The sequence below is a fragment of the Biomphalaria glabrata genome, chromosome 18 (genome assembly GCF_947242115.1).
Source record: "Biomphalaria glabrata chromosome 18, xgBioGlab47.1, whole genome shotgun sequence".
Taxonomy (NCBI): domain Eukaryota; kingdom Metazoa; phylum Mollusca; class Gastropoda; family Planorbidae; genus Biomphalaria; species Biomphalaria glabrata.
Window position 1 is genome coordinate 11,513,220 of NC_074728.1, and position 18,263 is coordinate 11,531,482.

At 35.2% G+C, this 18,263-nt stretch overlaps 2 protein-coding genes across 2 annotated transcripts in view; one reads left to right on the forward strand and one right to left on the reverse strand.

Annotated features, from left to right (window-relative positions):
- Positions 1-5,117, reverse strand: part of LOC106072740 (uncharacterized) — a 74,596-nt gene extending 69,479 nt beyond the window's left edge. The window contains exons 1-2 of the mRNA XM_056017868.1: positions 4,743-5,117; positions 2,640-2,810 (exon numbers count right to left, since the gene is read on the reverse strand). Of these exons, the coding sequence (XP_055873843.1) occupies positions 2,640-2,709 (70 nt within the window). The 5' untranslated portion in view covers positions 2,710-2,810; positions 4,743-5,117. The remainder of the gene's footprint in view (positions 1-2,639; positions 2,811-4,742) is intronic.
- Positions 5,118-8,089: 2,972 nt separating this feature from the next.
- Positions 8,090-17,428, forward strand: LOC106063423 (tigger transposable element-derived protein 4-like). Its single transcript, XM_013221783.2, has 3 exons — positions 8,090-8,384; positions 9,298-9,397; positions 9,604-17,428. Exons 1-3 carry the CDS (start codon positions 8,094-8,096, stop codon positions 11,514-11,516), a joined length of 2,304 nt encoding a protein of 767 aa, XP_013077237.2. The 5' UTR covers positions 8,090-8,093; the 3' UTR covers positions 11,517-17,428.
- Positions 17,429-18,263: the final 835 nt, after the last annotated feature.

An 18,263-nucleotide genomic window follows, 5' to 3' on the forward strand; every position in this document is an offset into this window, starting at 1 on the left:
TCAAGACCATTCGTTATATAATGATTGGTCTTGTGTTTATGAATAGTGAAATGAAATTAAATACCGCGGAGATTTTAATTTCGCAGGCGGTTTCGGAAAGTCAAGAAAACACTATAGTTCTTTATTAATTTTATAAATTTTCATTTTAAAAAGAATCAATTTTCAAAAGTTGCATTAATGTTACAACAAGGAAAATAGCCTATGACTTTCATGTAGAAATAATAATCCCACTTTGATTGGTTCAAACTTGATCACTTCACGTTTTCCTATTCAAATCCGATTGGATGTCGTTTATTTACGAAATAAATTATGTTAATTGGTCGCTTACGGCTACTTGTTTTTATTGATGCTAAGGTGAGCTGTTAAACAATGCTAACCTCGTAGAATCGTCAGGTCATAAGATGCTGTCTTTGCAGAAACTGAACGGTATTTGAAACCAAAAATGTATTTTAAGAGCTTGTATGGTATCATACAGATGCCGGGAAAGCGTCCAAAATATTGTGTAACAATGTAACAAGTCCTAGATAATGAGAACTGATCTGTATTGCGAAGCTGAAGATGACAAGGAAATCTACGATCGCGGGTTCCCTCTCAGGCGCGAGGCCTGGGGCGGTTGCCGCACTTGCCACCCCATATGGCCGCTATTGGACCCGGCCAGTGACAGTGTCACTGTGTCTTTTAAGAAGGTGAAGCAATTTTGGATGACCCAAGAATTGAAGAACCTGTACTAGAAGCAGTTAATGATTTGATATTTATGTAGATGAAGGCTGATGGAGGCGCGGCGGCTGAGTGGTAAAGAGCTTGGCTTCCGAACCGGAGGTCGCGGGTTCAAATCCTAAAGACTGGAATCTTTGGGCGCCTCTGGGTCCATTCAGCTCTAATGGGTACCTGACATTATTTGGGGAAAACTAAAAGTGGTTGGTCATTCTGCTGGCCACATGACACCCTCGTTAACCTTGGGCCACAGAAACAGATGACCTTTGCATCATCTGCCCATAGATCATAAGGTCTGAAGGGGAAACTTTACTTTTTTTTTTTGAATGCTGATAGAAGACTCTCAAGCTACTTCACCACTAAAACCCATTCTTTTTATTATAACTCCTGAGTAAATTCAGTAAAGCCTGAGGTCCTGTTCAGCTATAGTTTTTCAAATATTGTTAATTATTGGTGACTATCTACAGAATCGATTATCACTACTCTTTACCATACTAATTTTATTTTTGAATAAACACTTTATGTTATGTTCATGGGAACACCCATCGGCGTCAATTATTATTTCAATAATTATTTTCTTCGTATCTGACAATTGCCACTAATTAATTAACTAATTAGTTGTTGTTTTTTATTGACCTGTGTGTTGTCTTTGACAATAAAAAGTTGTGCAAATTTTCAACTTGATCCGAGAATGGGAAATGAAAGAAATAACGTGTACAAAGTTTGTACCAGGCAGAGTCAGCTGATATTCAGAGTCAGCTGATATTCAGAGTCAGCTGATATTCAGAGTCAGCTGATATTCAGAGTCAGCTGATATAAGATTTGTGAAAAAAAAAAAAAAAAGGTTGAGGCGGACTTGTGCGCATGCCCAATTAAGTCTAAAAAAAGAAAGATGTAGCAGCAGACTAGCCAATACTAATGTGAGAGGGACATTTTAGTGAAAATCAGCTAATGCACGTTTGTACTGGGCAAGATTGTCGTATGATCATGTTCCTGCTGTGGCGTAGCTAGGGTGGGGGAGGAAGAGGGTCCAAATTTGAAAATCCCCCCCCCCCCTAAATGATTGTTCCAAATTTTTTTTTATATTAAATATTACTCCATTATCTCATGTCATGATGTCAAATGTCAAAATTGAGGGGCCTCTAAAGAAGTCGAGCCTCACGGGACCCCCAAATCCCTAGCTACACGACTGTGTTCCTGGTATGTAGCACGTCTTATCGCGAACTGTTTTGTTTACGCAAAACGCGTCAACATAATAATATGTGTCGGGATAGATTCAACCGTTCTCACCAAAAAGAACAAGAAGAATATTGCGTTTGGAAATGTCTTTTTTTTTTTTTTAAATTAATTCGATATTGTCGTAGACGTTTCTCTGAAAAACAGAAAACATTTTTAAAGGTCCTGCTTAGAAGATGAAACAGAAAACATTTTTAAATGTCCTGATTAGAAGATGAAACAGAAAACATTTGTAAAGGTCCTGCTTAGAAGATGAAACAGAAAACATTTGTAAAGGTCCTGCTTAGAAGATGAAACAGAAAACATTTTTAAATGTCCTGATTAGAAGATGAAACAGAAAACATTTTTAAAGGTCCTGCTTAGAAGATGAAACAGAAAACATTTGTAAAGGTCCTGCTTAGAAGATGAAACAGAAAACATTTTTAAAGGTCCTGCTTAGAAGATGAAACAGAAAACATTTGTAAAGGTCCTGCTAGAAGATGAAACAGAAAACATTTGTAAAGGTCCTGCTAGAAGATGAAACAGAAAACATTTTTAAAGGTCCTGCTTAGAAGATGAAACAGTGTTTCTTTCTGAAAATATTTACATTTTTTTTTAATATTGTCTTTCTTATTTTGTTATTATAAAATGCGAATTTATACCTTCAATATAATATATTCTACAATGTACTGCTTATATAAACAACAAACCTGCTACAATATATTCGTTGCAGCTCCAAACTATAAATACATGAGACAAAATGGTATTTATTCCAGACATGCGAACTGGTTGGGTTTGTTATATTACAGATTTTGCGTTGTTTCGTTGCTGACAGTGTGGAAAACTGACAAAAGATCAAACTTTTACTTCGATCAAAAGTGCTGCAATGTATCAAAATAGAGTGTTACTAGCCAGAATAGAGCAAGCGAAATAAAAAAAAATTGCATTTAAAAAAGTATCTAAGTGGGAGAACTCAACATTTAAAGCCATGTTTTTCAGACGTATTACTTTTATTTTCGATATCAAACAACATTAATTACAACTATTTAATTAACTATTTGGTTCCTTCTTTAAAAAAATGATTCGTGTTTTTACAATACCTCATCTCATATCTTCGTGGAAACATAAACCTTCTAGGTGGAACCTGGACACAGATCTCAGAAGACGGCTCTAACGATTTTTCTAGATATTGAACATTCAATAGCTGAAAAAAGAATTACTAGCTCGTTGGCCGCACCGGGAAAACTCTACTTAGACTGTTATAATTTTTCAAGCAGAAAAAAAAAATTAATTTGGCTAGAGAACGAGAAATATTTATCTTGAATGGATTAGACGTCTTGGGTTATATCCGCATTCATTGAAGAGTTGAATAAATTAATGTTCAGGAAAATTCTTCGCATCGTCTTGTAAGTCTCGATCCAAAGGCCTGACATTGGAATATGATAAAGTCTTGAAGGTCTGTACATTCGGTTGGTGTAAACGTTAGGGTTGACGAGTATTAATATTACACATAGGGCTGGTCACTAAGATGTAGAATCGTGCATTAATATCAATGTGTCGCGAATGCTGTAGAATGCTGGGTTCGTGTGTCCACTTAGCACGTAACCATGGGCGCCTGCAAGGGGGGGGGGGCAAAGGTGTGCACTTGCACCCCTCTGGATTCTGAGAAGCCAAATTTTAGCCATTTTTTGAACCATCAGAACAATTAAAATCTAATTTCTATATAAAAAATATTTTCTGTGAGTCCTGTGCGTGGCCCTGACTAATCAGAGACCCTAGCGGGCTGCCTAGTTTGCCTATGTCTAATGCAGGCCCTGCTTTAAACTGATGATAGGCCTGAGGACTGGGTGCCAACATCGGTCATATCCTTTCTTATTTGCGTACCATATGATGAGTATTCATTTGTAGTATTTCTCCATAATATGTAAAGTTTGGTAGACAATGGAAAACTTATTACGTATTGGTTGGCTTGCATACACAGTTACTGTAGTAGGCTTAGAAGTAGATAGCCTCAAAGGCAATATGAAATCTCGATGTGAGCAAATAAATCTACAATCCAAGCCCAATCTTAATGGAAATCTTATCTTAAGGCTTTTTAAATTTAGTGATTTTACTAAAGATGTGACTCCAGTCAAATGAGAATAGTCGTTTGTTATGAATCTCACTGCTCTATTTTGTGTATGTTCCAGTTTCTTTATGTTTTCTCATGTTTGAGGGCCTATTATTGGCCTAACCAGGTTAAATAGCATTTTACTTTTATGTTCTTTTTTGACATAGAAAATTGTATTATATGAATTAGAAATGGTTTAATATTACTCAAAGAGTAACTCATAACACTTACAAGGAAGCGACATGATAGTTCTTTCTAACGTAAGCATTAACAAGCTACTCGCTGATCTTTTTTGATGGTGTTCAAATTGATTTCTTCAACGTCTCTATCAACAGACATCAATCTTATCTTATCTCATAAAGTACAGACGTTACTTCAAAAAAAGAAGATGATTACGTCCTACGTGTCATGCATCTAGTCATGCGTGTTAACCAATGACTTTAATTCTGCCAAGTCATTGGTCTTCCTAGCTAGCTCTGGCAACCCATTCCATGCTCTAATAGCACTAGGAAAGAAGGAGCATTTGTACAAATTTGACCTAGCATATGGAACGAGGAATGTGCCTTTATCTTTGTGTCTTTCTGAGTATTATATTAGGTTTCGTTTTTTGTATTTGAAGATTAGGCCTATGGTTCCGTGTTTTATGTATAATTGCTACTTTACTTAGATTAACGGAATACGACATAACCGTATACAGACTTACTGTCATTCAAAGTGGCCCATTCGGCGGCGGACCCACTATATTGGATGCAGGCCCACACAGCTTTTGCTCGAATGCCCCGTATAGCCAGTCCACCGCTGATCTCGATGATTCCATGTAGTCTATCAATAATAGTCTATAGTCATTTAGTGTCCTGGTGATACTGGAGAGTCGTGAGTGTACGGTAACGATTGGCCGACAGTTTTTATGCAATAAAATATCAATATTATGTTGTTTTGTCTTCAACTATTAAATGCTACATTTAATGTAGACGTAGATTTTTCAGAATTCTTACCAAATTAATATTGTGAAACATAATAAAAGAATAAAAAATATTTTATGAATTATAGATTAACTACTTTTACACAACATTGTCTAATAAACGGAAGCAATTAATTTTTTAATGGATATTTCCTTTGTTAATACAAAAATGTTGCTTAAAAACAAAGAAACAATCATTGTATTAAAAAGTAAGTTGTAAATAGGGCGAGTGTCTTCAAGCACTATGTTGATGTCAGTGACTACACGGAATTAAAGGCAAATCCGTTTTCCGCAGAGGTGAAAGGGGGGGGGGAGTCTATTTTCTTTTCATCACCTGAACCAGTCTTCGGAAAGGGCAGTTCTTTGAGTCTCAAATGTGTGTCCCGCTACCACCGTGCTGTCTCTTACAGAGGCCATCTGCCACAAGCCGCTTTCCTCTATGCCAGTGAAGGCAAAATGGCGCTTCCTCGAAGGGAGAACCTATTGTTACGCCGTACCCCTTAAGCTTGCCAAAAAAGATCGACTATCGGCATACGGTCACCCCCATACGGAATAGGTGTCTGTCTCAGCATAGCTGTCGAAAGTTCATCATCATCATCATCATCAAACTCCATTTGAGTGAGGGCTTGAGAGGCTTAAATCCTCTCTTGCAAAAGCCCTGGACAGAAACCCTGCTGTCTTGCTTAGAGCGTATATTTCAACATACAGGTTGAGAATTTTTGGTTTCCCAGTCGAGGCGGAGATCAGCAAGTCTGGGGCAGTCAAACAGAATATGAGGCACGGTTTCCTCTTCTTCCCCGCAGCAGGGGCACAGTGAATCGAAATTTGGCCAAAGCCGTGAGAAATATGAGCCAAAATGACAGTGGCCTGTCCTGCACTGTGCTATAATAGCTTGCTCGGGTCCTGGACAGCCTCCACCACGGGGAAGTGCGGTCAGGGCGTCTCATGCGCTCCCAGACTTTACGGGCTTTTTGGGACTTGTCCCAGCACTCAAACCACTTTTCCATTTCTGTTTTTTTTTTTTTATTATAGCCAGGGCTTGATGAAAACTTACAGCCTGTTCAGTTGGTGGAATTTGCCCTCCCTTGTGGGCCATGGAGTCTGCAATAGTGTTGTCAGTCACACCTATGTGACTCGGTACCCACTGCATTATTACAGGGGTGCCATAGCGTGTTTTTATGTTATGTGAGGCCATGATGACTGTAATAGACTAAAACAACACGAGCTTCAATAAACACAATGATTTTATTCGTCCTTATTTATGCTCTTTTCTCCAGCCACTTGTTCTCTATACTCTGACTTCCTTTTACACACAGTCCCTGACACACTGCTGTTCACTCAAGCATGTACACTCAAGGTCCACTGGTCATTTCATACACAGGCACACGCACTGCACTACCAGCCACGCAAAACACATACACTTACTATCACAATGACAGTGTCGATATTGGGGAGGGGGGGGGCATGGTCCAGTGCTTTGCAAAGCCTGTAGTACAGATTTTGAGTCAGTGACCACAACAATCTGTGTTGCCCTCAAATGTCCCCTGCCGAGTTGAGAGTCAATGACCTTTAAGACTTCACAGACTGCCATGGTCTCCGCATCAAAAATGCAAACACTACCACATGGTCCAAAGATTTTTACTAAGAGCCAAGAAAGTCGATTTAGGCTCCATAGCCTGCTCTTCCAGAATCTATTAATGCCGACCCATCAGCATATGCAAAAATAGCTCTGGGCTTGAAGGCATTAATGGTCTCCAGTGCTAGAATTTGAAGGTCGTTAGATGAGCGACTAAGCTTAGTTGTATTAGGGTCTACTAGTTTCAATCGTATTTCTGGGGTCGTTGGGCGACACCAAGGGGGAAGGGGATGAAAACGTTGAATTTTTTGTTGGTTGGTGGAGAGGCCAACTTTATCAGATAGTCAAGTGGCATGATGCATAAAATTCTGCATCTGGATACGTCTTCTGCATTTCTAACTATCCACTAATTTTCTAGCTGGGAGGTATTCATCCAGCCTTTTATACCGCTCAAAGCAGGTCAGTACTGACCTTTTCCTCCTAAGGTTTAATTTACCTACATTAGCCATTATTTCAGCCGCATTTACTGGGCTTGTCCTAAAGGTTCATCAGACAAATCTTAGGGCTTGGGACTGTATTTTATCAAGTTGTTCAAGAGTTCTCCTATAGCTATAAATTTGCACAGGTAGGCTGTAGTCTATATGTGATCGGACTGCTCCTAGATACAGTGATCGGAGCATGTCTGCTCGGGCTCCCCATTTCGAGGATGCCAGCTTCCGCACAATGCAAAGTTTCCCTGAGGCCTTTCTTGCAACTTTCTGGATGTGCTCACACATTTTTAGTTTGCGAACTAAAGTTACACCAAGTCAAGGACGAGTAACTGGCGCCTTAATTTTAACCAGTAAGTTTCGGGCAGGAGAGGCTAGTTAGCCATGGCTGGCTACTCACCTAGGAGCAGAAGGAAGACTCTTAATTCAAACCTCTGTTGCCTTGCACCTATACACAATCAAGGCTTTGGAAGTTAACCCTGAGGGAAAATCAGGAACTGGCGATCCTAAGGCAGTTTGCAGCACCCAGTGTTCAATCTGATAGAACTTGCGACGGCGCTGACCCTAAACTGTATCGGCACTGCCGTTCCTTTGGATACATCAGCTGCGTGGAGAGAGAGGGGGGGGGGGGACTGATGTGTGGGTGACATCGTTCCGACCACAGCTAATGCCCAGGCATTCATCTCATTTCCAAGAAATGATCCATAACCCATAGCCATAGTCGCTTCGAGAGTGAAGGAGGTCATTGGTCAGAAAAAAAAATTATGCAATGGCATGAAAGAACTTTCCCTTTAATTAAAAATAGGGGTTGTATGTATAATATTAGACAATTATTTTAAAACTTTACAAGCCCCCCCCCCCCCCAAAAAAAAATCGTATCTGCCAGTGCAGTGGAGATCTAGATCTAGCAATGTTTCGTACAAATAAGAAATCGGTGGATTTTTATGTATGGAAAAGCGCTGATAGATTTTTTTTGTGTTTCTTTCTTTTCGCCTTACTTCCGTCAATTTCAGACTTCAAAATTTAAACATGGCGTCCCCTCTCGGGTCAAATAAAGGCACTCCTGAAATAAGGAGAAGACATTGCCTTTCTTTACAAGACAAATTACGACTTTTAAGAGAATTAGACGAGGGAGAAGGTAGAAAAACCAACCTCGCTCACAAATTTGGAATTTCGAAATCAACATTGTCTTCTATAATTGCGACTCGATCTAAAATAGAAAATGCATTCCGAATGGCAAAATTTTCACCCAATAGAAAAAGGTTGCGAATGGGAAAGTATAGCAGACTGGAAGATCAGCTTTTGGCTTGGTATAAAAAAGTATGTTTATCTTATCTTCTTATCTTATAAATTACTGACGTTACTTCAGAATCAGAAAGTATCCCCCCCCCTTTTCCCTTTATGATACTTTATCTAACAGTGACTGACCTAGATCTAGATCTAGATTAGTAACAATTAGTTAGATCTATTTAGTCAGTAAAGTCAATTTAATGACATTTTACTGATCTAGATCTACTCATCATCTAGTAAAAAAAAAAAGTTTTACCAAAATGGGCAAAAAATCTTGATCTATTTTTTGTCTATAGAGTATAGAATAGATCTAGATCTAGATCTAGTATACACACTAAAAAGATCTAGATCTAGATTAATTATTTTTATAATAAAACTAGCTCTAAAACTAGTAAAAGATTATTAAATCTCAATACACAAGTCTACTATAGATTTTATAAATAGATCTAGATTCTAGCTAGATTATTGATCTATAGATAGCGTGTGATATGAAGGGAGAGTAACCCTTGACTTGAAGGATTGTACGGGCACGACATGACCTAAATTGTGCCGATGTGCCAAAAACTCAAACTAGTCAAACATGTAGATTAAATATATTTAGATCTAGATCTATATCTAATCTAGTCATACTAGTCATAGATAAATTCAATATAGACATCTAATGTTATAGACTAGTAGTACATTCTATAGTCTATAGTAAGTCATTACAGATTAGATTATCATTAGATCTCTAGATTCTAGTCCTAGCAGCTAGATCTAGGTCTAGAAATCGAGATCTATAGTATAGTCATTCCAGACTTTTAGTCTTAAGTCTACTATTTAGTTCTAGATGATTATCTAGATCTAAAATTTTCTAATCTTATCAGAAACTAACAGTAATTTCAAATCATACTATAAGCATGAAACTTTGATTCAGATGCATGTCACTATTGTTTTTTAACAGGAACTTGAAAGTGGCTCTGAAGTTGCTGATGCCCTATTGGAGAACAAAGCTAGGGAATTTGCCAGACATATGAATTTAGATGATTTTTGCGCCAGCACAGGTAATGATGATTGTACCATATTTTATTTTCTTCTATTTGTAAAACATTTCTTTGATAAAGTGGTAAGGTCTTACTGCTTCCAAAATGAGGGTTCCAAGAAATTTCTGCTTTGACCATTGCTACTTTTTAAGATTTTTTTTTTTTTTTAAGTTTGAATATATTTTTTTCTTGATGATTTAAAATGGGCTTCTAATTTTCATTATCAGGATGGCTACACAGGTTTAAGGAAAGAAAAGGCCTTGGCCACTGGGCCAAGTCTTGTGGAGTAAAAGAAGAGTCTACTGATGCTCAGTTAAAAGAGAAACATGTCTACAATTTACCTGTCAGGACAAGCTTAAAATATTCTGATGCAAGTGTTGCGGAAGCTGACAGCTGCTTGGCTGAATTCACGTCATGGACTGATTCTACCAATTGGACAGAGGCAGTGCTGCCGGATCTGCTGCGCACCTACACCCCATCCAACATTTACAGTGTTACGGAAACAGGGTTGTATTTTAAATGCCTGCCTTTTGGAATGAATTCCCTGCGGGGTCAGACCTGCGCAGGAGGGGATCATGCCTTGGAGAGGTTAACTGTTGTGACTGCTGCTAATCTAGATGGTTCTAGTAAGCTGCCCTTGTTTTGTGTGGGTAAGGAGCGTAACCCAAAGTGTTTCAGAGGCGTGAAACATTTTCCAGTGACTTACAAGTGTAGCTACAATGCTTGGATGACTCCTGAATTTTTCTGCAGTTGGATTAAAGAGCTAGATACCTTTTTCACTAAGGAGGGTAAGAAAGTTGCCATTCTTGTAGACACCAGCCCTGCTCACATGAAGCCCCCCTACCTTAAATCTGTTGAACTTATTTTTCTTCCGCCACACACATCTCGATGCATGCAGTCTCAAAACAAGGGCATTGTTTATTTTTTGAAGTGGAAATACAGAGAGCTAATGTTGAAGAGAATGATCTTACATTTCGAAACCCATGAGTCGGCCAAGCCTTTTCAATGGAGTGTCTTAGATGCACTTCATGATTTGAAAAGAGCGTGGGACAGGCTACCACCCAACATAGTTCATAACTGTTTTACGGAAACTGGATTCTCTATACCTCAGAGTGACAAAACTACTAGTGAGGTCAGTTCTGATCATATGCTGCAGCGACAGATTTATAGGTCCCTTTACCAGAGGGTCAGTTTGCACATTCCAGTAGACATGTCCATGGAAGACTATATTACTGTGGATAAGCGAGTGGTAACCTGGGACCAGATGGGTATGGTAAGCAAGATAATCTCTAACACCTGCTACAATACAGGGTTCATACGCTCCAAACAGAATGGCTTGACATGTGATAATAGCCTCATCATGCGTAAGCCTTTTCCAGAATCTATGGAAGTCTCACCGAGTTTAGAAGCTATTTCAAGTGCTTCAGAAGAAGTGAAGCCTGACAATCAGTTATCTCGATTACCAAATGGTGCAGCTTTTATGATCTCCACACCTGGTCATGTGGCAATGCTTAATAATTCACTTCATGAAAATGGTACAAACTGCAATGACAACCAACCAGACTCGGATGTTCAGTCGTGTGGTCAGGTGTCTCCAAGCACACCCAATTGTGTTTCCCTCCAGACTTCGATCTCCACTAGCCCCATCTTGTCTTCTGCCACTCCTATGGAAGAAAACGGTTCCAACTGCAATCCAAGCAATGATGTGGACATTACTTTTAACACCTCCATGACAAGTGACACTTCTGCTTTAGCCTTTGTTCTAACTTCCGGATATGCAGAATCTAATGGCAATAGTAATGTTAAGAACTGTGTGTCTGAAACTTTAGCAGTCTCCACTGGGGCTACTACTGGATGTGTTGCAGAAGAGAATGAGAAACCAAGTTTGTTTCACAGAAGCCACAATTGTACAATAACAGTGGATGTGAAAGAGCCTGAAGAAACTGTTCCACCTCCTTCCCTGCGTGAAGCTCATAATGCCCTTCTGCTGCTGCGCAGGTTAGTTGAATCAACAGCAACATCCAGAAATGAGGCTGTAGATATGTTTGGCTGCTTGAACCAGTTAGAAGATTTCATTGAGAAACAAGTAATCATTGCACCTCGGCAGACATCAATACTAGATTTTTTCAACAGGCTTTGACATTTTTGCACTGGTCACAATTACTCATTATAATTCATTATGTTCAAATGGTGCAATAAGAAAATACTGGCTTAAAAAAAATATGTAAAAAAATGATAATGCCTATTTTAGTGGTTGTCAAGCTGCTTACACCAACAAACCGGTGGAGATAAAAAGAAATACTATACATACAACACAAACCTTTAGACGAGAAATATTTTTCATTCCTGCTAGTTGTTTAAACATATTGATTTGGAATTCATTGAAACTGATCACTTCAAGCAATACAATTGTATAGAGCAGAAAACGTTTCATCACAAGCAATACTTGCATTGTCAAATTGTTCTACTGTTACCTGATTAGTATTAGTTTTTTTTTTTATTTTTAGGTCTACTATATTGCAGAAATATCAGTTTTCATTATATATACAAATTTCAAGGCTATGCAATTATATGTGTGGTCTACAAGTGGTTTCCTGAATGGTAATCTGAAAGGCAGAACAGAATCACAGTGTAGCTAGTCTTAATACCTCATGCAATCTAGGCGAATTATTTATTTGCTAATCTAGGTCAAATCTAAGGTGCAATACACTGTTTGTCTCGTAATTTTTTTTTTTTCGTTTTTGAAATGTGTCGAGTTCCGATTTTTCTCCTTTGTGGTTTAGGAGGACATAAAAATAATGGTTCCAATTATACACATGCATGTTCAATATTCAATGTCACTTTGTTACTACACATCTACTTAGTACTTAATTTATGATTTATTTAAATGAGCTTTTAATATCACAAGTTAAAAGTAACGCTTTGATTTGTTTTTAGTTTGTACATAGCTTTTTTTTTTTTTTTGTGTTCTTTTCTCTTTCAGTAAGTAATCTATACACACTATCCATCAGAAGATCATTTTTAAGCAAACATTTTCACCTTACATTAATTGTCACATTTTTTTGTTTTTGTCACCATTTCACAAATAACTATTAAGCAAAAAAATTCTTTATAAATAATTTTATAATTCAAAGTAATAATTTATTTTAATTAAAATTATTTTTTTTTTTGGATTTGTTTGCTATTTGGCAAAATATAATTGTCTTATATAAATTTAATCCATAGAAAGCTGTAATGTAAAGGTTGAATTACCTGGATAAGGGTTTGAATCTCTTGCTGGTCAGAGAGAGAGCTTTCATTTGATAGGAGAACATTTTTTTAGAAATATACAACAATTTAATCATTAGGCCGATTGGAATAAATTTTCTAGTGTTTTCAGAGGGTCATTAAAAGGCTTGCTCACTAAGAACCATAAAAATGGTTTTAATGGTTTTGTATGTCTCTTCTATGATTCTATGTTGAAGATATTATATAAATGTAAAAAATGGTATTTTCTCATGCTTGAAATTTTAGAAATCTATTATAATAGACATGAACAACAAAGATAAATATATATGCAATTTTTACTCCCATTATTTAAGTAATCTCATGTATAAATATTTATAATTTCTGATGTTTTTTTTTTTCACATTTAAATACCTTGAAAGCTTTAATATCGTCACATAATTCATTTTTTTGGTTATAAATTCTAGTGGTTGGCCTTGTTGAAGTTCTTGTACAAAAACCTTGTTGTGACTATTGGTGTCCTAAAAGTGTTTGTAAACTACAAAATCATGGAGCACATTGTTAGTTAAACATCATAGTAAGTGATGCTAGTGACTCTAATGACTCTTTTTTTTTTTACTGATGTATAAAAAACACTATTTAACAGAGTTGATGATGGAAACTTTTCTTTGAATATAATTTAAATTTATGAATTTTGGTAACTTTTAAGATAATATCTTTATGAATGAAATGTTTTTCATAAAGTTATTTTTTTTAGCAGACATTTCTGACTAAATTTAATGTTTAGTTTGTACATGCATTATATTTAGGCATATATTTTACAATGACTTTACATTCTACTGATTTATTTTTAACAAGACTAACCAGTTGTTGAAACGTGAGATTTTACATATGGATTGAATTATTATTTTTTTTATTAATCTTTCAAAACTGAAGAAGTTGTATTTTAAAAACAAAATGCTAATTAAAGCTGTAAGGGTTTTAGTTAAAATATATTATATACATTTTGAACAAGGGTACTTATATATTTTTACATTTTATATATATTATTAAAATCTCCAGTCACTTTTAAAGCCACAATTCTATACGATAGTGTCTTTTTTTTTTCTAGACATTATATATCAGTGCTGTAAATATATTTTACATTTTTGAAAAACATTTTGCTGTTGTTTACATTTGACATTGTCTCATGAGTTTCTCTGTTGATTTGTTACTGAACATGACACGACTTCCAGTGTGACACAGAGGTGGTGCTTTGGTTTGACATTGTGACCAAATTGTTTGTGGGATTATCATTTGTAAAATTACTTCGCTGGTGACTTCAATCATTAAAAAGGAGATACCACCCCAGGGATATATAAATGAGAACAACAAAACTAAAACCCAAGACTAGAGCTTAAAGAGCCATATTGCTGAAATAAATGAAAGGTCCCAATACGTGGGTGAAAAGAACATTGTTCAAAAATTCTAAAACCTTTATACGATGCAAGCTAAAGGTCTGTGTAAATTTTTTTATTTTTTTTTAGGACTAATTTGTTAGGTCCTGTTGGAAGTTGATGCTAGATGGCTAAATAGTCTTGTGTCAGACTTCACTTCATGTTAAGATTTTTGTTGTGTGAAAACTTTATTTTTGTTCAAGTAAATTCAGAATTTATTTATTTACTTTTTTCAATAAAATTCAATTTATTGCAAATGTACTGAAACATTTACAAAAAAAACAAACAATTTAGTTGTAAAGAAGATTAATTGCCTCTAAAGTAGTGGCTTGACTTTAGTGATGTTAAGTTTAAAATATTATTTAAAAAAAAAAAAAGAATTATCAATTTTTTGACATTTAGTTGCTTTATCCTATTTTTGATACATACATACATTTTTGTTTTAATCTTAAGTTAAGAATCTATTTCAAAAAAAATAATGGTTCTGTATCTAAATAAATATATAAGTTTTTAATGTATTTGAGACAATGTTTGATTTTACAGTTTTTAGTTCAAATTATTGTTATTTAATAGCAAGGAAGAGATTTTTTTGTTACATTTTGTGAACTATAATGTTTTCAGCTCATTAATAATATTTCATTGTTGTTGAGTTGGTTATTTTTCATGTAAGTTCCCCAAGGCGTTACTTTGTTGATGTAACTGTTGATTCACTAAGTTCCCACTAGGAGCAATATATACTTATTTAAAATCAAACTGGTTTCTTTTTTTTTCCTCTCCCCATCCAAATTGGCCGTACACATTTTTTGTAAAGTTTATCTACTGATCAAATCTACAGCATTTTTTTTTATGTACATACAACTTGAGCAATATCAGAGGAGCAGACTTTTTCTTTTGTACATAACAATAAAAGTATTTAGTATTGCCTGTTACTATTAATTGTTTGTTATATATGTCTTGTAATATATTTTTGATGTTGTGGTTTATATTTTAATATCATTTCTAAGTGGGTTTTTTTTTTTTTTCAATATATTTGCATTAAATTAAGTTTTATGTTTGTTTGTTTTTTTAATGAACATTTAAAAAAAAAAATGATTTCCTTTGCAATAAGATTGTTCTAGATATTGTAGCAACTTTTGTCCTGTTGACTTTCATTCACTAAACAGATGCTTACAAGACGGCAAAGAGATATTTTTGTTCCTGCAATTGTTTTCATTTTTTTCCTATGTCCAATTTCCTTAATTTCTCAGGGTTTATTACTGTCTTGGAAGTCAAGTCATCCTACATCAGTCATTTTTGCTGTTTCTATATCTGAGTTCATTTACAACATTTGTGCAGACGTACCAATAAACCTGGATTTATGGGCATTTGTTTTCACTCTGTTTGAAAGGAAGTGTCTATGTTGTTTAGAATAAAGCTAACATGATTTCATTTTTTTTAAATTACTTTGTGAAACCTGCATAACAATTGAAAAAAAAATTAGAATTGATATAAAAAAAAAATTTTTGGAACATTTTTGCATATCTGTAGAATCATGCTTTCATTGTTGAGTTTAACTTAAAACCAAATATAATTGTCAATTGTAAATCAACACAGTCAGCTATCAAAAACCTCTAGTTATGATTAGTATAAAGTCAACTATTTCTGAATTTAGTGAATTTTAGTTTTCCAGTATTTCTACTTCAAACGCTTTTTTTAAATATAATTTGAGTTTTATTTTTAATAGTGTATGATAAAAACTAAAATGTTTATTCTTTGTCGATTTGTATCTTAAGTTGTTTTTTTTTTCAATGCTACTCATTTTGATCTTCTTGAGTAGTAATATAATATATGCATTATTGTTGTGAAGTTTAAAACTAAAAAGTGTTTTAGCACAGAGTTCATTTGACAATTATGTGGTCAGGGCAAGGCTATACCTCTTACTGGTAGATGAAATCATGACTCAAGTCTAGTCAGTTATGTGTACAAATGACTTATCGTTTCATAATTTTACCTTTTAATAAGAAAAGAAACTATTGCTTGTAATGTTTTAAAGTAAATTATAAGTAAAGTTTTGGATTTAAAGATTAAAGAAGACACTAGTTAATGGCATGTGCTGCAGGTTATTGTATGTGCTATGTCATTAGCACCAAATTTATATTCACTGTTTGATTTTTATAACATTGCCTAACAAAGTCTGTCTTATAAAAACACATAGACTAGAGGAATTCTGTAAACCATACCCTGTGTCATCTTACAGTGGATATTGTCAGATTTTTACATTACATTTTTATGAATTGTACTTATTTTTTCTGTTTTTAGTTTCCTGAAGACTGACTCAGGTCTCATTAAGGAATAGTGGCAGTTGTCCATTACCTGTGAACAAACCTAGTCATAACTTATTTCATGATCATTTGATTTGGTTTAAATAGAAAACAATAGCACATGATAACCAGGATTTAATTTGTCCTTTTAAGTAAGCTGGAACAATTTCAATTAGGACTATTTTTGTTTGATGCAGTCAAATTAGTTATCTCCATTTCACTTGAGTGTACATTTGACGTGTGCATGCATGTAGTTGTGTGTTTGGAATGCCTCTCACTCTCTCTGTGTAAGGACCATATAAAAACAAAATAGTTATTTCCAATGGCAGCAGTCCTTTAAATATATAGATCTTGTTATGAAAAAAACAAAATGTACATATCCAGCTATGGTTTTTAAAGTAGCTTCCATGTCTTGTTATTTAGAGATAAGTGTTTGTTACTCATTATCATTCATATATTGTTCACCATAGATTTAGACAAATACATTTTTTTTTTTTTTGTAATGGGTTAGGGAAAACTTCCTTTTTTATTATTTTGTCTCTTCATAGAAGCATGAAAGATAAGCATTCTAATTATGTTAATACATTTTTGGCTAGATTTATTTCGCTCTTTTTTTTTTAGTCATTGAGTTGGCAACAGAATGTCCTTGGTTTGTCACTTTGGTTTAAAAACACACGTACTCCTACAAACAATGTGGAGACAGACCTTGATTTGTTGGGGGGGGGGGGGGATGGTCTGAATAAATGCTGATACCAGGCCAACTTCGCTCTCCCCGGCCTTTCTTCCCCCTCCCCCACCATTAGCTGTAAAGCCAAGGAGATAAATAGAATTTCATATCATAAAGGCTGTCTAATTAAATCTCCTTTGCCAATGTGACCAGTACAGCCATCAAATCATTATCTTTAAATGGTAGTTTTATACAGCTTTGTGTGCCCCCGTCAAGTTTGGTTGTTGTTGCCAACTCTTTGATTGCTTAGTACCACCACCATGTACTGTCCACCATGCATTGCCTGATAGAGCAATTCAATCCAAATTTCTGTCATTGTTAGAACTACACAACTTGATCTGAAATAAAAAAAATGTGACCATTGCCTTGTTGTTTGTTCACAAATATTTGCATTATAGATCTAAAATACTTCACTGAAAGCTTTAGATCTAGATGGAGAGGATTCTCATTGTAGGCCACCATCATCACAGGTAAACAAATCAAATCAAAAAAATGCAATCATTGAATTTTTGACTTGCCGAAGTACAAGCTCGATACCTTGTTCTTTTCTTTCTTTTTTTTTTTTTTTTATCACAAATCAATACCAAAAGGTTATCTAAAATAACACATACTCTCTTTGTCATCTTGTTAGGTTTTGTATTTGAAGATTATGGTTCAGTGTTTGAAGTATAATTGCTTCTTTACTTTTGAGTCTTCTCTCCTGAAGAGTTTCTAAATTTAGTGATTTTACTAAAGGTAGGCCTATTACTATAGTTAATGTGAATATTCGTTTATTATGAATCTCACTGCTCTATTTTGTGTCTGTTCCAGTTTCTTAATATTTTCTTGAGTTGAGTGGTCCATGGTCCCAAACAGAGGATGCATATTCTATTATCAACCTAACCAAGGTTAAATAACATTTTAGTTTTATGTCCTTATTTCATTTATATAAATTTCTTTTAATAAACCCTAATGCTTTGTTAGATTTGTTTGATATTGTCATCAATATGGGGATTCCATGACAGTTTTTCATTTATTATAACACCTTGGTATTTTGCGTTTTTGGACTGTTATTAGTTTACCATGAATAAGATAAGTGGAATTAATTTGTTTTATTTTTTTTTTGTTACTCTTAATAACTGACATTTTTCTGGGTGGAAAGACATGCTCCAATTTGATTCCCATTTCTGTAATTCATCTAGATCTAATTCTCTTTGTGA